Source organism: Hippoglossus hippoglossus, chromosome 20, assembly GCF_009819705.1.
Source record: "Hippoglossus hippoglossus isolate fHipHip1 chromosome 20, fHipHip1.pri, whole genome shotgun sequence".
Taxonomy (NCBI): domain Eukaryota; kingdom Metazoa; phylum Chordata; class Actinopteri; order Pleuronectiformes; family Pleuronectidae; genus Hippoglossus; species Hippoglossus hippoglossus.
The window spans coordinates 5,729,685-5,753,005 of NC_047170.1; the positions used below are offsets into that span (position 1 = coordinate 5,729,685).

Consider the following 23,321-nt stretch of genomic DNA (forward strand, 5'->3'; position numbering starts at 1 on the left):
TCAGTAGACTTGTCCAGGTGATCGGTCATATGTTGTCAACATGGTCCTTTATGTGACTCATCCAGTTCATTGTGTGGTCGTGTAGCGAGACCACAGTTAGTCTTAGTGAAGCCAGATAATGTAGAGATATCCTGGGTGTGATGAATGTGCTTCTTAGTACGGGCCTCTGCTGTTAAACAGTTGCTTATCTGCTTTTTACATGATGTCAGGTTACACTCACAGCTGGACCTACATTTCTTATTCATTTGCAAAATCGGCTTGTCCCAAGTGGCACTTCCTCTCTTCAAGTTGACGTGACTTAAAACTGGTTTAGTTTTTTGTCATTATACAACAGCACATATCCTGACAAATCCAGCCTTTAACATGTTCATGTCTGCCACCTGTTCGAGGCATCTGTTTGTTGGTGGAAGTGTTTACTTAAATGTGGATTGTGGAGCTAATGATGTGTCCTGTATAAATTCTGTATGTCATCAAAATGTTTTTGATTTCTGACGGCTGACTAGATCACGTCGCCTGGGTTTTTACACCTGAAGTGCTTCACGCGGGGCAGTTTTTTAGGAGCACGGTGTGAATGTAATATTGTTTGGCAGCTCGTCACCTCACTGCACAGTCTCAACATATCTTGTAATAGTCACTGTGTGAATTGCCAAATACAGTGAACAACTGTTCAGGAAGAAAACACTGACAAAAGATTTATAAGGTCAGGACTTTTGATTAATCTTCATGGAAACAAACATGAGTTCTTAAGTCCCGTCTCGTCTGCCCTTTATAATGCACCAACCTTCTCACACTTGGTGGTGGTGAGCATGTATCCGTGGATATGGCAAAAAGTCGGAGACAGCTGTCAAAAACAGCTCACACAGAAAAACACTGCCCACACAGCTTTGCATTCAAGTAACCGAATAAATAAATATTAAGACAGCTGTGATTTTATGACTTTGAGTAACAGTGATAATTTTAAGTATGGAGGCCTTCCTGTATGTTTCAGTGACATGTACACTACTGAGGTCCATATAATGTGGGAAAGATAATCAGTCAGTCAGTCAATCAAAGACTTTAGTGGTGTATCAATTTTCATACAAACTCAATGTAACACATTGCACTTCACACACTAAAAATGCATAAAGGACTTAATACAAACAGGATCTTAGGAACTAAGGAAACACCATCATAAATCACACAATGTTGCAATGAAGACACAATAGGTATTGAGATAAAAACTTATATATAAAATTGCTGACTGTAGCAACAGGACCAGAGACTTGGCCTCAGGAAACAGGGACTCAACTTGGTCTCGATTCAGCCTCTCCTCTGGTCACTCTGACTTGGACTCTTAAACCCTAATAGAGCACATGAAACACATTCCCATATTTCCGGCTATTGTGGATGCGACACACAACTGGAGTGGAAGCAGCCAAGTGCCACCACTCGCTGTCCATTCGTGTAAGGAGCAAACTGGCTGTGTGTGTGTGTGTGTGTGGGGGGGGAGATGTTAAAGTGCGTGTGAGTCTCCCGGTCGTCTGCCCGGTGACAAGCCTGAGCACCTGATAAAGCAACTACCACCTAACTGCTGCCCCCACCTGTCGAAGGAAAAACAGCTTGAAGTCAATACTCACCCTCAGACTGATGAGGAGGGTCCGAGGCTTCTCCACGTCCACCTGGCTGGGAGGAGTTGATAAGCAGCAGGGTCGCTTTCTCTCCCCAAATTACTATAATGAGGTCAAGAGAAGTTCATTGTTTCATTTTTCTATTTATTTTTGGGTGTCCCTGATAGAATTATAAATTCGCCGGATATCTTTTAAGATAAGCAACACATGCATTACCATGGAGACGGGCAAATGTTATTACTGACACAATTCTAACAACGAAAACTGTAAGATCAAGGTTGGCAGCTGAAAAGCATTTTAAGAGGCATTAAGAGCAATTTGAGGAGTTTACATTAGTTTTAATATCTATATATATATATATATATATATATATATAGTTACATATATATATGAATGAAATGTCAGAAATGCAGAAAATGAATGTGTGTGAGCAGCATACTGATTGGCCTCCTTATCTTCCGATTGCAGGGGTCTGATTTGATGATGGAAGAAAGACTTGTTGCTATGAGTTCGTGGAAATCTCAATTAAAATCTAACTCTTTAATCCATAGATATGACATCCAACCAATGCTATGTGTTCGGCTAAATAGTAAACACAGAAAACAGAGAGCACATTCCGCTGCATTTGTCTCATAGTAGTTGTCAAATACAGACGTTTTTCATTCCCTTATTTACTGTGGTATTACATTAATATTCTGTAAGACACAGGCAGTGTTAGATCATAAACGGGGCCTAAAAAATATCAAAGATATCACTGCTTTAATTTTGACTCTCATCTGGAAGCATTTTCTTTATTTCTTTATTTATTTTTAATGAAAAAGCAAGGGAAGTGCAGCTTTGTGGACGCATAAAGAAATAAAGAAACGAGGTATTAAGATAAGTGGGCTCTGTAATGAGCAAATGTATTAAAGATTAAAATGATGAGTAAATAAATATTGTACAAATGAGGGAGAAAGCAATCAGTTACTTCAGAGAATAGACGTTATTATTTTCACAGACATAGCACGGAATGACTCAAATTGATTCTGTTGTGTCATGTAACTGATCAGTATCTCTGATCATAAAAAAAAAAAACTAGCAGAAAGTCTTGGAGCTTCATAAATATCTCTTCTTGGAAACTGGCAGGTTTTGACTAAAACCCCCTAATTTAGCAGATTAGCTCCGTACACGGCACTAAACAAACCAAGAGATTTTTTAAACATGAGATCAATCATAAGAGAGCCCTCTTCTGATGTTACACATAAATAAGTAGTCTTATGATAAAGTCTTCTGCAGCTCTGGTTTCTAAGTCTTGGGAAAAGAACTGAACAGAACAGAAATCCTGTGTGATCAACTTCAAATGGAGTTTAAAGGACATGGCCTTTTACAACATGTGGGTAATTACAAATGGGTACTGATTTGCATCATGGGAAGTGAAGGAACAAGGTCATTATATAATGTGCAGTTTATTCCCCACAAATGTGTTGTTTTTGTTTTATATAAACTTATGTTTCCCCTATCCACCATAGTTTGTTTTGCATGGAGTTTATATGTTTCTACTTTTCACTTCCAACTGATTTTTCATGAATGTTAAAACATGGACATTTTTAAAGGCAGCATTATGGGATAATAAACTCAAGTCAAAAGTTATATACATGATCGAAACTTCGCACACATGCCACCTTTTAGCTTCCTATTGATTTGAATGACTCGACTGGAACCTAAAAGGGATGACCTCATGACGCGGTTGCCATGTAGCGCTACTGGAGAAAATCTGAATTCAAGCATTGTAGAAAAAAACATCTTTAATAAAGGTGCGTTTGTTTAAAACGTTGGTTTTGACACATTTTCCTGCGTTTGTGTCATCGGGTGTGGTGACGTCAGCTCTAAATATATATATATATGTAAACGAGATACAGTACATTAGGGGCGACAGTCGAGATAATCAAGGTTAGTTGGAACCTTCAGTGGCGCTTTGCATCCATCCAACAGCCACTGACCTTGCTGTGTCAGTGTGTGCACGTCCATGTGCCTCTAACCCGAACCCCGGGCCCACCCCGCCTGTTTGCTGTAATCTATGTGCGCCGCGGCCCCCCGCCCCCCCCCCCAAACAACCGGCACACCTTCATTACTGCCCCAGATAGTGGCATTGGCAACTTGTCACTCGTATTGATTTCTCTTAAACTGCAATTTACATGGATATTTGTGGGCGTCCTGAGGGCATGGCTGCAGCCTGGTGCACGGCCCCGGCCTCCTCGCTCTCACCTCGCTCTCCCCCTCGCTCCCCCCCCCCCCCCCATCTCTCTCTGCCCCTCAGGCCGGTAGGAAATGTTTCCACCCAACAACAGAGCCTCAAAGTGACTTTTCAATCTGACATCAGCAAACATGTCGTGGGGCTTTTTTCTGCAAATAGGCTGTTTTTTTCAAACTTAAATGGGAGGGAGCTGCCGAGGGTACCAGGAGGTGCTCTTTAGGGAAAGTATAACAGCTTTTACAGGCCGTGAAAACTGATTCATGTCATTTTTATCATCATCATTTTTCTTTTGACCTTTTATTGCGTAACTGCACATATAGAGACACAAACTAACACAGTGAAACCAGCCAGGGGAAGGGCAATGAAGCCACCCAAAGTTCAGGCCAAGAACAAATAAATCTGCATGCACTTTTTTTTTCTCACTGAACTGGCTGTGACTGTGTCCGGCAGTCCCATAGCGCCTCCTCCCAACGCACACCTGAACTTCCGCTGCAGAGGCCGGGGGAATAAAACAATAACCCGCAGCTATAGTAAAGCCACAAATTCTTTCTGAAAGCCTGGACTCTGCGCTTTCACACAAAAATGCCAAAGTGTCACAATGTTGGAACTCAGCGGCGGGGGCGCTCTGTCAGTGGAGTCTCTCCCTCCTGTGCTGAAGGTCACCTGGCCCCTTTCAAAATAAAAGAAGCCATATTTTGTCATGTAAATTGTAGGAAAAGAATTTGTCAAAAGGAAAAAGTGGGATAATTAAACTGACAGAGCGCATATCAAAGATGCATTTGATGTGACAGAGTTGTTGCTGCATGTGTGAAAAAGCCAGTTAATTGAACATTATAGCATCTTAGCACAGTAATCTTCCTTTGTGTGACTTTAGAACAGAGAGCGGGAATGAGGGGGAATTTACTTCAGATCCATAATCCTGCAAGAAAATGAAAAAATCCCAAATCTCAGCTGACAAAAAGTAATTTACAAGGAGAGGACGGAGAGGACAGAGACGATTTTAAGCATTTTCTGGTTGGTTTTTCCTCCTCAGTGTCTAAAATATCCCACCATTCTCTTCCTCCAGCCTGAAGTTGAGTTTGCAGAAGGATGGAGAAGCAGGAGAAACCCACGTTCGAGCCCCTCATGCTGCCAAACATCCGACCTGCTGCAAGTGCCCTTGAGCAAGCGTCCCTACACCAGGCTGACCTCTGACCCCAGAAGGGAACAAGCCTCCCCTGCAGTGCATGTGGGAGAAGAAGAAGAGGAGGGGGGGAAAAAGTGTGTGGAGTAAGTGGAAGCGGGTGAAGAAGGGGGTGTGGGCTGGAGGGTGTCGCTGGTGATGTCACACCTCCCAGACAGCCACGATTGGACCCTAATTAGAAAGCTCGGCAGCAAATAGATAGGAGCCATGCATGGTTGAATCCAAAGTGGCTGATGCCAAACATTTCTAGTCGGGAGCGGAGCGGGAGGACCGGAGCTGCTGCGCTGAGAACAGTCTGTGTGTGTGTGTGTCAGTGTGTGTGTGAGTGTGTGTGTGTCTGTGAGCGAGCTGGAGTTACAGAGGTGATACACGAACAGCAAGACGCACACACTCCTCCCTCCCTCTCCACGCTGGTTTCGCGGGGAGAGCCGAAAATATAGTCCCGAGTCTACGTCAAACCTCCTGCGTTCTCGCAACGGCAGCGGAGGCTGGAAGCGACACAAAGTGCAAAGCGCGAGTCGAGCCGCCCGAGTCCTCCCCAAGTTCTCCCCCCGCGCTCCGCTCCAGAGCAGGCGAGGGGGCTGCATGCGCCGATGGCATCCGTACTTGGAAACAGCAGCCGCGCGTCCGGGGCTCAGGGCGGCCAGGTGAAATGCAAGCTGAAGAGGAGGAGGAGGAGGCGATCGAAGAGAAAAGGTAACAACTTTAACACACTTGTTTTAGGGTTTTTTTTTTAATTTATTTTTTTTAGTGCCGCGCTCTCTCTCTCTCCCTCTCCTGCTTCCAGTGCGAACAGAGGTCGTGCGCAACCTTGGCGGGGGCACCGGAGCGCACCGCCGGTCGAGCCCTGCGTGCGCGGCCGCCTCAGCCCCAGCCAGCTCCGCGCCGCGTTTAGCTGCTGCGCGTATCCAAATACAGTGGAAAGTGTAGGGACATGAGGAAATGTCAGCTTCTCTGTGAATGGAGCGCAATAAACAGCCGCTCCAGCGCCTTTCAATGACGCATCGTCTCTCCGCCGCTGAAGCCGAAGTTGCCGCTGCGCTGCTGTCCTGGAAATGCTCCGTTGCCTCTGACATCCAGGACAATAAGGAGGGAATCAAACTCTGAATTAGCTTTAATAGTTTAAATAATAGACGTAGTCTCGTGAGAAAAGCGCCTTGTTTTATTGTCTTTTTTTTTTTTACAATTTAACACATGAGCTTTGATTCAAAGGAAAATAGCTTCCTCATTAAAAAAGATACAAGTTTCTTCCCTAATTTCTATTAACGCCTTCAGATAATTAAACTTGTGTGTTGCGCTGTCAGACAAGCCCAATGCTCAGTGTATGGAAGCTACACCTATTTTTAAAGAAAAGGACCCACACATTTAATTGTCACTTTAACAAGGGCTTGACGCACAATCTGGATTTTCCTCATAATTTCTCAGTCTCTTTTTTTCTCTTATTGTCTAATTTTAAGTAATTTCCCTTCAATGCCAGCTCTGGATCTTAGTGCTCTGCTGCTCCTCATTCACCGACACTCAACACTATAAAGTTTGAGAAACTGTTCGGGGCCTGACACAGAAAAGAGAGAAGATGAAAATATGGCATTAGTTGCTCCACAATTCAGAAAAAAAAACATTTAATTTAGTGCCATGATCTTTTTATTTGTGTGTATTTGTTTTTAATTCTAATCAGAGGTGTGAAGAGGAGAAGTGTTCCTCCTGGAGGATGGAGGATGGAGCCGGTGTGTTAACACAGTGTGACACACTGGAAAACACTCAATTATATGTGTAATTAAAATGGAAAAGCTGCTGATTTCCACTGAATGAAAGATGATAACGGTGACATTTTTTCCTATTGAGCGTTTGTCTGTAGCCGCACCGTGATAGATGCTGACTGGTTTAAATAAGCCAGTATATTACATTATCTCTACCACTGACTTACATATATTAATGTCATTTTTTCCACAATTTCATATGAGAAAAACAACAAAAACACAGGACTTAAATCACACACTTACATCTCAACACCTCTCACTTTTTTGAGTTGTGTGGTAAAAATGCTCACAATTCACCACCAGTTCTGTTTGCTGTTCAGCTGTTGTGTAATTTGTTGTTCCGTCGTGCACTCCTCGGTGAAAAATGGGGAAATGACATTTTGAAAAGATTGAGAAAGAAGTTATTTCAGATATGTCAGTGAAACCTTTAGATTTTTTAAACTGCGTGTGAGGAAACTCTCCTGATTTGAGATTTCTTGATTATTTCCTGAGGTGGTTTTTCTCATTAACAGCAACTTTCCCCCCCCAAAACTGAAGCATCCAACATTTATCTGCTGTGGAGAAGCCACAGACCCTCCCAGAAATATTCCATGATCCTTTTTTTTTGCTTACATTTTCTGGCACCTCCACGAGAAAAGGAGGGGAGGATTAAATAAAATAGCGATGAGACGTTTATTTTTATTTATTTATATGTGTAACAGATGAGAGCACAACTCTTTGTGTTGTTTATGCTTGAAGATACTGACGTGCCACCCCATTGCATTGTGGAATATGGATGAAAGCTCGGAGCGTGTTGACGTATCCGACTGCAATTGAATGCATAACGAGCTTTCATAAACACTTTGCACTTGTCATCAAACTACAAACAGACAACCGCACCTCATTTCCATAACCTCTTGATTTTTAATAGCCCAAGTAATTGAGACAAGGCAGACAATACATAAAATATAGTGCTGAGGCAAATGTATTTACATAATGGAAACGACAGAATTGGTTCCACAACATTAAGCATTGCATATGAGTATCACACAAACGCGCGCACATTAGCTGACAGGCCTTCGCAGCGTGTCTCCGTACGGCTAATTTATCAGCACTGCTGATTCATTCTGATAACACGGGACATTAGGGGCCAGTTCAGGGGACCGCTTGCAAATGAAGTGTGTCTTTAGGAAGTGCTGATGGCCGCTGACTCCTCCAGAGCTGCAGGAGGTGGACGGACTGTGCTCGGTCAGATCGGCCCTTCCTGTCCCATTGTTTGCCCCAGCATTTTGCACATGTTTCTTAAGCTGTCAGAGTGAAATAGAAAATAAAAGCACTTTGGGATTGGAGGATCTTTTTTCAAATTACACAAAGCTGAACTGAGCCTTTTTTGTTATTTTTTTTTATTCCTTCATTCCAAATGTGATCATCTTGAGGTTTCACACAATTATTTTTTACAGACCTTAAGGCAAAAAGACACAGAGGGATTACTGCTTGGTATTTGGGGCTTAATCCCCGGAGAAGAGTGCAGATTATTTGTGGATGGACTCGCTAAAACCTGTGTGTGAGTATTCCTAAGATTGTAAGCAGATTCCTCTTCACAACTTCTATTAATTTCTTCTTTTTTGTCTTGTTTCACGGCTAAACTCTTCTTTGCGGTTGTTCATTTTCGGCTGGACGATACAAAATAATTGCAGAATGGAGATTACAGGCCTGAGATTTATTTGTTCTCATCTTTTTGGCACCCGGACCCTGTTCCCTGCACAGTCTTCCTCGAAATCCCACACTTTACTAAATCCACCATCTGTGTTTTTTGCTCTCTGTGCTGCAGTTTGCCAACCGCTGCCTCATCGTATTGTTCAGGTTACAATGCTCCCTCCCGTCAGCCCGGCGCTGTGCTCGTGGTCGCACCTCGCTCTGTGTTTGTTTGCTCTCCCTCAAGCGCAGTGTTTGACCACTGTCGTCGCCCCCGAGAAGGATTCATGGACATCCTGTGTGTCTGCCTCTTAATTAATCACAACCTTTTGTGATTTATTATGTCGCTTACGACTCTAAAGGGATGTGCCACAAACAAAATCCCTGTTGAGGTGTGTGACAGCCCGGCGGTGTGCAGCAACGTGTGTGTGTGTGTGTGTGTGTGTGTTTTCGGCAAAATCCGACCTGTCAATCAGCAGTGTGACCTTTTCCCCTCTCATCGGCCTTTAACTGGGACATATGTGCAACATATTCCTTGTCTTTTATCCACAGAGGTTTTTAACGTAAAAAATAAGCACGGCAGAGATTTATAGACCAACATTATTTCTTTTTACAGCCGTGCTTATCACCCTGTTCTCTCAGCGTACTGTACAGTATATCAGCGAATCATGCCGAGGGGCAAATGTGAAAAACACAGTGTAACGTAATTTATGTGGCAATTACCGTTTGCGCTGTCTTTCCGGGCGAGGTGGCGGCAGAGGGGTCGGGTGAGGGTGTGCGGCGATAGGAAGTTGAGGCCGAGTGGGGGAGGAGGGGGGGTGCAGGGCAGGGCGGAGGGGTGAGGGTCATCACCCTTCTCGCATTCCAGGCTCCTTTTTTTTTTTTTTTTAAAGAGAAGCCACCAGAGGAGATGTTAGCGGGGCGGACGTGACAATCGGCGGCAGGCCCACCGACGCTCCCTGGGGACTTCTTTGAGTGTCGGACATGCAGCCGAGCAGTGGGGGGAGGAGTGGGGGGAAGCTCGGGCTCTGTGGAAGCATCCGTTTCTCTCAGCAGTGATGAAGGAAGCACCGGGGTGAGGGCAGGGGTCAGGATGGAGAGAAGAAGCTGAGGAGCACAGAACCTCCCTTAGGATTTTCGCCTTTTCTAAGAATCCTTATCCTGCATTGGTTTGCACATACTGGATATTTTATCCAGATGATGCATTTTTTTGATGGTACAGTGTCAGATATGAGAGATTGTCCTCAGCCTGTAATGAAGCATGAAATTAAAAGTTGTGTTTCGCAGTGGGGACAGCAGCGTTATTGGAAAACTAACATATTTACAGAAGGTTCCATCGTATCTGTTGAGTTACTTTCATCGTGTCACCACTCGCTGGTCGGTGGTTAGTTTGTTGCTTTGCAGACGTTCTATGACATTGAACATTACTCAAAGTTAAAAATCAATAAATAATAATATATATATATTTTATGAGCAGCATTTATTATACAGTAGGAAAAGAGTGGGAGTTTAATGATCCTACGTGACAAAGGTTCACGTAGGAATAGAACTGGGTGTCTTTTCATCTTTGTTGACTTATACTGTTAGTTGGCTTTTCTGTTGCTGGATTCAGTTTTTTTGATAGTTTGTATTGTCTTGTATTGTATCTCCAGTTTAACTCTGAACAGGGAACATGCATGTCTCTCCTCATTTCCTGTCTGCCCCTCTAATATCATCTCTCCATTCAAGGCTAAAAATCACAAAAAACCTGAAGCTTTATGCTTGTTTTAAGCAACTACAAAATTGCAAAAAAACTGCCGGATCAGAATTTTTTCTCTGTTTATTTTCCACATGTTAGAGTCTGACAGACTGCATCAGTAACAAGCTGCAATAATATATAAAAAGATAAAACCAGAGAGCAGGGCTTTGACGATATCCGATTTTCACTAAATAATAAATCAGTCAACTTCATCTTTAACTTTGTTTATTGCAATTTTCATCCTGTTTTTGGCAAATGAATTACTCTCAAAAAACCACAATATATTCATACCTTTTAGGGTTTAGGGACGATTATCCCTGTGATTGACGACTGAGTCGCCGTATATTGATAAATCCCATTGATATATTAAATAATTTGTACTATTATTATTTGTAGTAGTAGTATTTCTTTTCATTTGAGTGGTTATAGTCTGCATGACTGCATCTCCTGCATATAACTTACACTTGTGACCATGACACACACACACACACACACACACACACACACACACACACACACACACACACACACACACACACTACTCTGATTGGGCTGTTTGTGTGTAGGTGCCTCACTGACACAGAAGCAGTGGAGACGATGATGGACGGACAGATGATAAGAAAGTTTCAGAAGAAACATGAGAGTTTATTTGTCTGTTTGAGAGAGAGCGAGAGAGAGCGAGAGAGAGAGAGAGAGCTCATAGGGTAGAACTAGTAACTAGTAACTAACAATGTTGAGTGTGAAGCAGATAGTTACAGCATCACAACGGAAAGAAACAGAAGTCACTTAAGAGGCGCTGTATAATTCAATGATATTATAACTGTATTATTAACATTATATCAATAATTGATTTTTTCAATATAGCGGTTGTCGTCAGTATCGTGTAATCGCTGCACCGCTGTCATTTAGCTGCTTGGTGCCAGATACTACTGCAGTGAGATCCTAATGAAAAATGCTTCCTGCTAAGTATCAGTGACATCAACAGTCCAGATATCAGGTGCAGTTCAGATACAACGGAGCCGTGATGAAGAGGAGGTTGTTCAGGGTCCGTCTCTTGTTTCATTCACCCTCTAGATTAATTTTAATCCAACCTGGTTCATGTTGTCACTGTGTCAGTTTTTCTCTGCCTGGTGCAGAACCTGTGTAACAGTCCATATGCAGAGCAATGGTACAGTATAATTCCTGCAGTGGCCTGTGTTCACATTCAGAAACATTCATGAATGCAATCCTAGTGCAGCAGGACACAGACAGACACACACTGACACACAAACCGACTGACAGAAGCACAGACACACACAGAGGCAGAGAGACAGGCAGAGGACTTAAACGAACGCACATCTTGCTGATTGCTGCAAATGATCCACACCACCAGTTTCCTCATGCTGGTGTGGTTACTGGTTGTTCTGGTTATTGGAACCCGGTGGTTCCCGGTGCTGGTTTCCGTGTCGGGACGGCTCAATGTCACGGCGCCCGTGTGCAGTGGGAGAGAATACGTGTTGTTATTTCACAGATGTAAAGCTGCAGTTTCAGCCCCCGAAACACTTCTGTCACATTTGTTTGTGTTTGTGCTGATAACCACATTAAGAGCTGCGACAGAAACACCGCTGGCATTTATGAGGTTAATGAAGGTCAGCGCCGATGGAGGCGGCGCGGCGCTCCCTCTCTGTGCACAAGCATGGCTCTGTGAATTTTACAGGCGCTTCCTGATTAAGGGTACAGCGGCGGAGGAGTCGGCGGTTTCAGGACACGGCGTCCTCTAACTGACTGCGCGTTTAGCTGAGGGAAAAAGGGTTATTACGACTGACTGTGGTCTCTTGAGGACGGCTGATAAAATGACCAAGGAAAAGGAAAAGCACAACTTTAGCACATTAGCATAATTAGAAATTATCTTGTAATAGTCCCTCTTGGCTTTTTGGAGCTCGGCAGTGAGCAATTGTATTTAAAGTTCAGGCGCCGAAAACAAAATTTACACCAAAATGTCTAAATGACACGCGCACACACACACACACACACACACACACACACACACACACACACACACACACACACACACACACACGCACACACACAGGTTGTAGATAAACAGAATCACAAGTATGAAAAGCACAGATACAGATTTAAAAATTCATAGGTGACACTTTTAGTTAATTAGTCTGTTGTTTGATGACTCCCACAGTCGGAGAGATAAGGGTATTACTCACATCACAAATAACTTGTTGCGCTTGTTGCCATGACGACAAACACACAGAAGTTTAATGGAGTTAGTCGTGTGTTACGCTCCGTCAATCTGTCCACAACAGCTTTTCAGGCAGTCGGTACTTTAGGGGGAGACATTTGAGCACGGTTACGCCGCAATACAGTTTATCAGCGCTAATGCATGTGTTGCTGCAATGGGAATTATATTCAGGAGTGAATCAGATGAGCCTCTGTGTGTTCATTTGTCTGCACGCATGTGTGAGTGTGTATTAGTAAGGATTTGTCTCCCTGCATGTGTGTGTGTGTGTGTGTGTGTGTGCAGTATGTGCTGGTGAGCTGTCAGTCCTCATAAACAGAGATGTAGCGCAGCAAGTCAGCAGCATTATTGCCTCCTGTCAGTGTTTGTGCGTCTGCAGTCCACCAGGCTACGCAACATGAAGAGAGTTCGCGGCAGGGAAGGAAAAAAAAAAGAAGACGGGGAAGCTGCCTCATAGCGACTGTCACGAGATTTTTGAGCTGGCGTCGGACTTGAGAAACAAAGTCGAGACAAAAGCGGGGCCCTCTCAGCGCTCTCGGAGTCACAATATGTGACTCTGTGTTTTACACTTGTCGGGCGTCCCGTGAACGCATCATGGCACTTTTCACGTCGAGAAATATTTGATGTTTTTTGGAGGAACTACAAAATGACCTTGTTTTTACAGTTTCTGGCCCTTTTTGCTTGTGACCCCTCCATGTCGTGTCTGTTGTGAGCGACTGACTCAAACAGCCATTTGAATGAACAACAACTGATTTGTTTAAGGTCACTTCCTACGTTTGAAATCATCAGGCGACCCCTTACATTCACCTTTGAGCCATGAATGATTTGCAGTTTGGTCTTTAATTCAGATAAAAAAGGTTCTTTCTTGCCTCACAACACCAGAATCAAAGGGAAGCGGAATTGTGCTCTGTGAATTAATGATGGCTCTACCTGATTCCCCACTGCGCAGCAATGATAGGTCAAAACATCATAACAGCATTGAACAGTCGTACTGAGCTTCCTCAGTGATGCTCATTCAACTCACCGTGTGTAAAACTAAAACCTTTTTTGGTCTTGTGGTCCGAGAGTAGTTAGCAAGTCACAGGTTTCTAGGGTTGGGTGTCGAAGCCTAACACAATTCCTAACCCGGCACCTAACTGCATGAAAACAGAAAGTCTGTTAGTGATGTACTCAGCAGTTCTTGAATGGAAAAATCTGCAATTTTCCAGTTGCATGCCTGATGTTTCTGGAGAAATTGTGGCTATCGCTGCTTTGCTCTGTTTTGTAAACTGAACAACTTTGAATCTTGGACTGTTAGTTAGATTCAAATAACTTTATTGTCATTGTGCAAGTATAACAACATTATGAAATGATCATGTGTATAATAAACTAAAAGTAAAATAAGTATAAAATCGTGTTCTTCAATAGAATATAAGTTGAGGTCAGGAGGGTACGAAGAGCAGATAAGTGACTGATATAGATAAGTATTAAATAAATATTCTGAATAGTGCAGAGTATTTGAGTGGTAAGATAGATAGTTATGATAACACTGTTAGTTAGACTTAACATAGAGTTTATAGGCATCGCTTTGGACATTATATTACTATTGTCTGACATTTTACTAATCAAACTAATGAATAAATCAAAAACAAAATCAGTAGATGGCTTCACGCTCCTGCTGGAGGACTGCCAGCTTGAAATCATCATGCAGCGGAGACGTTATCTACACACTTGACTAAAAGCTCCACACATGTGATGCAGTCCAATTAAAAATTCTAATAGTTTCCAGTGTAGCTGTTGTTTTAAATGAAGCCAATTCGTCTTATTAATATTATTACTCTGTGCTGTTTAGCATGCTGTCCAGACATTCTCTCACATCGAATGTGAAGTCCTGCCAATAGGGTGGAAGTGCCCGACACATCATGGTGGCAAAACATTTCTCCGCTTTATGATCCTAATTAGCTCTAACTGTGCCATCATCCCTGAGTCATCATGCCTGGAGAGAGGCCAGATCATTTGACGGTCTGCGGTTTCACACGTTCTCCATCGCTCTCCCCTCTCTCCTCCTCTCCGTCACGTCTTTTGTTGCATTTTCTGTGTCCCACCCTCCTCCTCACCCCCCCCCCCCCCCCCCCCCCCCCCACCCATCTCCCTCTCTCCTCCTCAGCAGCGCACACAGAGTTACTGTTGTCCTCCAGGTTTGCTCTTGCGTATTCACAGCGTGGCGGGCTGCTGATGGCGAGCACGACCATATTTCGAAAAAGCAGAAAATAGCTAAAGAAGGTGCTAGACGTTGTGCACCAATAAAAAAAAATAAAAAAAGCCTTTTGCAAGTCAACCATGAAATGTGCTCAGCTGCCATTTGAGTGCATTTGGAAATTAAAAATCACCAACGCAGGAGCGCTCCGACAGTATCTGATCAGCCGGCAGGCCGCTCGGCTCTCGGTGACTTAAAACTCCTGCACTGATGTCGTGCTTCGGCCACATGACAGCACAACTACCCTGTGTGCTGCGCTGACACAGCAGTCACCACTGATACCCTGCCTCATATGGAATAAATGAAATTGGATGAAGCAGCTTAACCCATCCCTTCTCCCGCCATCGGAGTGGGTGCCTATTTGAGATAACGTTAATGAAGGGGACTTTAGTCAAGAATAGATGCGTCTTATTGCTGGGGGGGAGGGTGGGTGCTAACAGCATTTATTACCATTAATAAGATGGAGCGTTTTTACAAGAGGGTCCATCCTGAGCGGGGGGGGGGGGCTCTCACCTTAACAACGCTCCATAGGAGTTCATTTCTGCACGTGGAGACGCGCTCTTCTCCAAACTGGTCTTAACCTTGACGTGACTCCGCCCAACTCGGGATGAGGTGGACACTCAATCACCATAATCACTGCTGTCCGTCCCTGATAGATCAGTTTTAGGTCATTAATATGAATCTCAGCAGCTTGTGAAGACCGTACCATTCTTCTGTCAGCATGTTTTTTCTTGCAAGACAGATAGCATGGAGTTGGTGTGAGTTCCCCTTCTAGTAACGGCTGCTCCGTCTGTGTACGTTGCTGCTTTTGTGCAGTAAAAATGCCGGTTATAGTTATAACAATAGCAGATTCACAACTTGAGGCTACTTACTTTTACCTACTCCAAGTTCTGTTTTCACCCTCGTCCATTTGTTTGTTGGTTGCTTTTGTCAGCAGGACCAGGCAAAAACTACTGAACTGATTTCTGTGAAACTTGGTAGAAGGACGGACAGAGAAAGAAGCTATTGACTTTTCGCATGAATCCGAATAAAGGGGCAGATCAAGGATTTTTTCTCCTCTTTTTTAACATGGCAAGATAGGAAAATATTTCCAAGCCAGCAATTCATGGATCTTGATGGTTTTTTGTCTGTTATTTTTGGCATATTTGACATGTTAATGTTAATTTTTAGCCAATGGTCGTACATTTGCTACAGCTGCCCCTAAACCCTTTGGCACAGTCTACCATTCACAACTAAGCGCTCTCCTTCCGTCTACATATTCAAGACTAGAGTGAAGACTTACATTTTTTTCCCAAGCTCTTGAGTGTCCTTTTATTTTATGTTATTTTATTTATTCATATATTTCGCATTGTGTCTTTTTTTATTGCGTAGCACTTTGGTCAACTGCTGTTGTTTTTAAATGCGCTATATAAATTAACTTGACTTTATTGACTAGTTGATTATTGACTTATTGGTTTGATATCTATGAGAGTGTGATGCTTGGGGAAGTATGAGCTTTACTAAGTGCCTGTTTTTTATGACTCCTTGATTTCAGACAGCAGATAAATCCACACTTCTCATTTACTATCATTTTTTACTTTTCAGCTGAAACAATTTTTGCTGGATTTGAGCCATTAAAGATGCATGTTGGCTCCACGAGTTGGTTGAAAGCCCTCTATCCATTGGACTTTAATGTTTCATGCTAAGTTGTATGAAGACCACACACATGCTAAAAGTGAGCTTTAAACAGCTTATAGGTTGTCAGTAAAAACAATTCTGTTCTACTGCAGCTCTGTTCACATCTAAAAATACAAAGCTGGACACACGTCTGCTCATGGCCGCTCCGATTGGCCAATCGTGGTTCAAATGGTCAGATGTCCCTTCCTCTACTTGGTACCCACGGAAGGATTAATAAGGCATTAAATAACGAGCGTTAAACTTTAAGGAGCAAAGCTTTATTTGTGTCGTGAGCTCAGTTGCTGTTGCTGTTGTTTTTTTAGCACTGTGATATTTTCACCTCACTCTGCATGAGAGGTGAAGCGTGATCTCCTTCTTGCTCAGTGTGTATATGATGACGGTTGATTTGCAGGAATAAAAAGCCCATTTTGTCCAGTGGCCATTAGATCCATGTGGCTGATGGAATGGTTTAATGGCAGATTAGTCCATTGATAATGACGAGCGCACACACTCGTGAGCTTCCTGCCTGCTTCATTATTCCGTTCACATGCGAGCATTAAATAACAGTTTTCCCTGCTCTTCGCCCTACAGTAAATCCTCTCTCATCCATCGATTCCACCATCCTTTAGGGGCTCCTTCTAGGAGAGACCGACAGGCTTATCTTGCAAATCCTTTAAAAGGTATTTAGAAAAACTCTTCGCCTGCATTAACTCTGCCTGATGTCCTGCGTATCACCGCAAAAGTCGGCCAGCGACGGCCGCGCAGGAGTTTTCATATAGCTCTGGGCCGATCCGCGCGATATGCGAAGTCCTGCTTTTCCCCGAGTTTCTTAACAGTCACACGGCGTGGTGTTTATTTTTCCTCCTTGCCGCACTGATTTTGATTTGTACAGCTTGAAGCGGCCGAGCGTAATAGATGTGTTTGCATTTGCGGAAAAACTGAGAGTTCCAATCACTCATCCATTGCCTCTGATAGCTCAGAGTGTATTTGGCTTCACCCAGATAAGGCCTGAGCATACATTGAGTCGGATTCAGTCGAGTTGTTTGTGCACACATGGTGCTTTGGCATTGGTCTGCACGGATGGGCTTTGGCATCATGGCGGATTTCATCCCCTCCTCCCCCTCCCCCTCCTCCACCTCCACCTCCCCGGCGATCCCGCAGTGGAGCTCTGGGGCCGGAGCTGTCGGTGAAGGGTGAAGGGTGTGTGGGACCCGGGGCTATGAATGTTGCTTAGCGTAAAGGACAAAGAGAGAGAGGACGTCTCTGGGCGTAAAAGAGCCCCGGAAATGCTTGCACAGATGATCCTGCAAACCCACCCTTCCACATTTAGACACAACGTATGTGTGTCCCCCGTGAGAGGCACGCCTCCAGTAAAAAAACATCCTGAATTCAGCTCACTGTGTGGAAACATCCTGCTGCACATCCGAGGAGCAGCTGTCCAAATGTCTGCTTCACTTCAGCTTTTGTCTTTCTTCCATTTCTCTGAATCATGACACGATACCACAACACAACTTCAAATGCCATGTATGTAGTGGGGGGGTGTAAAAGCCTGTTATTTTTGTGAAATGGATGTTCGTGATGTACGTTGTAAGTCACAGATAAATGTCTAAAAACCTGTTAGAGACCATATAAAAAAAACTATTAAAATATTTTCCCCATAGTACTACCAGAAGAGTCTGGGTCTGTGAGGACAGAGCAGAGCCACTGAGAATGAAATGAGAACCACACTCTCTGAGGCTACGTCCTTATTACTACGTTTTTGTTTGAAAATGCATCGACTCTGTCACAGATACGCCTGGTATCCACACTACTCAGGAAGAGAAGCTTGGAAAACGCTGCTGGCCCCGTTTCAGTTTCTCTTGTAAATGTTCAAAAATTACTGATAGTAATTTCATCAGGTTTTATATTGACATAATACAGATTATCAATAAAAATGATGATGGTATTTTCATTATTTATTGGAGGTCGACAACATTTTTAGTGCATACATTGACCCTAAATGTCAGAGTTCAGACACAATGTCAGTGTTTGTTAATAACACGCAATGTGGCGACAGTGGATGTTTGGATTTGTAGGCTGTGACCAGAGATAACTAAAGGTTTTCCTGCTGCTCCTCAACCTGCCTGCTGCTCCAACCGCCATGTTTTTATAACACGCAACAAATACTGCGCTTGCTGTGCCTGCATCTTGGAGACTTGCTGACTTTGGTTGATGCTGGACAGTGTCAACTAAATCATCACAGTACAGTGTTTCCTCTAGGTTCCTTTTAGCACCCCCCCAAATAAATCAATCAATTCAATAGTGACCTAATTATTGTATAGATGTAGTAATTTTTATTTATTTTTTTAGTTGCAGACACTTGAGGCCAACTTAACATTTGTCTCCTTCTCTTTGTCCATTTATGAGGTTTTATTTTTTCATTTATATTCATGTAATGTAGTATTGGTTTTTAACAGTTGTAGCCTGGAGGCTTTAAGCCATTATACAACAGATTATTCTTGTCAATCAGCGCTCTATAAAATCCTAAAAACCTAAAAATAAACATTCTTTTATATTTAGCTTTGGATCATGCTCATTTGTCACATGGTAAAATATCAGCAGGAAAATAGAGAAAAATAAGGAAGAGTTTGAGTAATGTTTTTTAATATAATTTTGTATTTTTGTTGTAAGGTTAACTTTGTACCTTTGTGAAGACGATGTGTCAGTAGAGACACATTTCATGGATGAATGATTTCGTCGACAAGGTGCTTATTTTATTGCAGTGTGAAAACAGTTATTAGTAGTTTGAAGAAATTGCCAAAAGTTGAGACAGCATTTAACAATAGAAGAAGAAAAAGTCTTTGCCTCTGACGATATAATGTTTGAACGACGAGGACGTTCATTCTGCTCGTAGTAACACAGAAATAATATTACAGTGGCCACAAAATACACAAAGTGAACCAGTTCTTTCATTTAATCCATTCAAATGGAAACAATACTTTTTTCTATAAACTTATTTCAAAATTGGCGAATACAATATCCAAATTGACAACAAGCCAATCTCAGACACACACCTGTCTACAAACCAATCAATGATAAGTACAGGTAGATGCATTCCTCGTAGGTGATGGTGACCGGACGTATATCATACAAACGTCTTTTGTTCTGCTCCTTTATTAGCAATTCGAAACCAAAACTAACCGCATCTAATTTAAACAATGGAACAAAGACGTGAAACCTTGGTTCGGACCATGGTCCAGACTTCCAGATGTGTCTTGCTACAGTGACTAATACAGGTTTTACTAAATATTGTAAGTTTTAGGTGTGTTTTTAAACTAAATACGTATTCTATACCTGCAAAAACAGATGACGACAACGCTGAGATACAGACTATAATAAGAAGGTTGTCATTAAACAGCTGCATAGCATATGCTGCATGCCTCTTTGTGAGTTACAAGTATCATTCAGTTCAAATTAGATAAAATTAAAATACAAATCGTTTCCTAAATGTTTTAGCAACAATAACTGAAATCAATATAATCTTCTGTTGTGCCATCTCCTCGAGCACCAGGGCTCTGCCACCAAAGCAACAGTCAAACTTGTGCTGCAGTATAGACTCAGTGTGGAGGGGGAGAGTGGCAAGTGGGTTTAATGATAATAGCCCTGACGATAGCGGTGATAATCCTCCTGCTATTCCTGCTGACTGCAGAGAGCCCGCGCTTTGTTCTCCGCTCCCCCTATTAGTGTGATGGAGGTTCATTTTCATTTGAATGGACCATCAGTTGGATAAGGAGAGAAATTCTCGCTGGCGTACGTGTGCAGACTCGTGGAGAAGAGATATCGAGCATGGGGAGGAATATGTGCACATGAAAGGATGCAGGCGCGTGCCCGTACACATGCACACACAAACACAGTCTGTGCTCTCAGACAAAGACACAACCATAGAGAGGTCACCGCAGGTCAGTGTGTTGACCTTTTTGTGCTGCAGGTGCTATTATCTCCGTGGCACCGGTTCCAGGAGACTGTCACCTGCAGCTGAGGCTTCAGACACAAAGATGGCAGCCAGGGAAGACTTCAGATAACACAGCGACACGAGATCAGGGAGCTGTGTTGCTCTTAAGGTGTCGTTTGTCTCAGGAACAGCAGTATGGTGTTGATTGCAGTACATGTCTTTAAAAGCTGTAATGTCCCCAGAGGAAGATACCGTGTTTCTATTAAATAGGGAGTATGATGAGGATTATGTTCATGATGTCTACGGGGGTTCTGTGTTGGGTAGTAATGTATTACATGTAATACGATCACAATCAGATTATAAAAATAAGTAGAAATATGGGAAGATTAAAAAAATGGTAATGTTATAGTTACATTGTCAAAATTTACATAAATGTACAGTTTAATGATATATTGACATATGGCAATTTTACCATTATCTAGCTATATTTGCAAAAGAAATGTGTGACGGGTTGAGCTTGAACTTTGTTTCAACCATTTATACCACAGTGCTCATCAGCTCATTTGTGTCTACCACAGTAATCTGGTTAATAGTAGTAGTGCCTTAAGCTCATTAACCACCGTCGAGGCTAGCTGGTTATGAAACGTCTGAACTTTCACAATAAAATGTGTACACATAGCACCGGGCGGCACAGTGGTGCTTTGGTCGCCTCACAGCGAGAAGGTTCCCAGTTTCCCTTTTGAATCGGAGCCTTTTCGTCATGTCTGTGTGGGTTTTTCCATTCAGGACTTTCAGGATAAAATGAGAATGAAAACGGGATGCAGAGATGTGCGAGTATAAGGCCTGAGTGAATGTGTTGCGAGAGGGGTGGCTCAGATTGTGGATCGTGATTCTCCCTCTGATATGATGTATATTTGGCCTGACGTGTGACGACAAAGATTGTTTACAGGGTTTTTTGTTTTGAACATAACTTAATCATAATGGATTCATTCTGCATGTTCACAGCCACTGTAGGAAAACTGAATGTAGGGGTATATAGTGTCCGTGCAGTAAAACTCCAATTTAAGTTATCAGCCTCACGGAGACAGTTTCCTGTTCGGAGTTGACCCTGAGGTTGCACTTGCTCCCTGTGGCACAGTTAGAGTTTGTGCGGTCCTGGCGTGGTGCTGAATGGACAAACAGCGTAAACAAGGCTCAGCCCTGGCTCTCTGTGTGGGCAGTTTGTCATAGCTGTGACTTCAGGGCTATCTAAATAGCAGCAAGTGGACGCGTTCATCGTCACATTCATCCTGAGCAGGGTGAGAGATGGATGCCCTTCCAGTCCACCGGGTCATGAGTTATCATCCACCAGGGGCTGCTGGTTCACACAGAGGTCAAAGCACTATTTGTCTTCAGGCAAGTGTGCCTTTCAGTTTGAGCCCTGTACTGCCTACACACACACACACACACACACACACACACACACACACACACACACACACACACACACACACACACACACACACTCACACAAACACACACAGGCTCCCACTCATTGCCCCAGTCACACACCTGAGGACCCCTGGATTTATGACTTTACTATGTTTTTCATTCTGCCATGTTTTATTTCCTCTCTCCGAGTTTAAACACCTCGCGGTTGTTTGATCATTCCTCAGTAGAGCTATACTTAACGTGACAAACTCAATGTTCGGTGGCATTTTATCAAAACATCATGATTTAAAACTTATGTTGCTCTGTGACGCAGGGATTTGCAGAAGGAATAGTTTATTTGTGAAAAGTGTATTGTCTTTGTTGCTGAGAGTTTGAAGACAAGATTGATTCCACTCTCTGGCTACAGACGGCAGGTGGTTAGAAAGAGAAACAGGGAGACACACAGGGAAGTTTTAATGCCTGAGTTTTTGTACCAATAAAACAAATAAGTTAAAACACGTTAATCAGGGATGTTTTCAGGTGCTCGTAAGTTGCTTCCCAACTGTACAGGCAATCTGGAACACATTTAATAATTGGCTCATAACACACTAGTTTGTTCATATCTGCTCTAACTTCAGGGGCAAATGACATATGATGACAGAAAAACATACAGCTCGCCTGTTAGCTGTTGTTTTTCTTCCACTGCTCCAAAACGATAAAAAACACTTTAATCTATTACGTCATCCGTGAACACGATATGCGCCGGAGTCATGTCTGGGATATTTTCATCTTCAATAGTGGTGAAGATATGACCCCTCCCCTGCTTTATGACGTCATCAAACCAAGTCTTTTGTTGTTGCTTTGATTGAGAGACCCCTAGTGGCCGAGGTTACATGAAACTAGCCGTCAGATGTGCTACTAACAACAATTAAACTAATCAATTAAACTATTGTTTTATTGAATCTCTTTATTTTACATTACAGACAAAGAATTTTGATTTTTTGTTTATGAGATTACTGAAATATTGAAGACTTTGCAAACAGCTGTCACCTGTAGCACCCGTAGCACCCGTAGCACCTGTAGCACCTGTAGCACACATACCTAAAAGTAAATCCTGCGCAGCCGTCACTGTGACCGCTCTGCTGTTGTTGCCAGGGCGATGGCACACTAACATTACTTAGAGGAGGAAGAGGAGGAGAGTTGGGACGATAGGTCAGAGCAAGCATTCACAGCAAACAACAGTTTCATTACAGATATGCCTTGGGATAAAAGTTTATTGAAGTATGTCAGGCTTATTTATAGATTCATTTAAATATCAATGTTACACAAACGTCGCCCATTCACAGAGAGCCTCATGACAATAACTGTGATTTCTGCACAAAAACTCTTTTCACACAGTTTTAATGTTACAACGTGATTTTTTAAATAAAAACACTGTCACAGTGATTTACAATAATGCAGTAATGACAATGAATGAGCAATGAGCAAAGCACAGCCACACAAACAGATTAGCCTTCAGCATCACCCACAGACCTGCTGCTCCTGCTAGCGGGAGCAGTGTTATGTAATGAGTCAGAGGGCATATGGATCGGCTCTTTGTTCAAACTGGAGAACACATTATCATTAGTCTGGTTACAGTGAAGAGCCAGCCAACCCTGAATGG

The 23,321-nt window shown here is 42.9% G+C and overlaps 1 protein-coding gene across 5 annotated transcripts in view; it reads left to right on the forward strand.

The window, feature by feature from the left end:
- Window positions 1-5,264: 5,264 nt before the first annotated feature.
- adarb2 (adenosine deaminase RNA specific B2 (inactive)) overlaps window positions 5,265-23,321 on the forward strand; it is a 183,381-nt gene continuing 165,324 nt past the window's right edge. For all 5 annotated transcript variants that reach the window (XM_034573134.1, XM_034573135.1, XM_034573138.1 and 2 more), the window contains exon 1: window positions 5,265-5,719. In XM_034573134.1, the coding sequence (XP_034429025.1) occupies window positions 5,617-5,719 (103 nt within the window). In that variant the 5' untranslated portion in view covers window positions 5,265-5,616. The remainder of the gene's footprint in view (window positions 5,720-23,321) is intronic.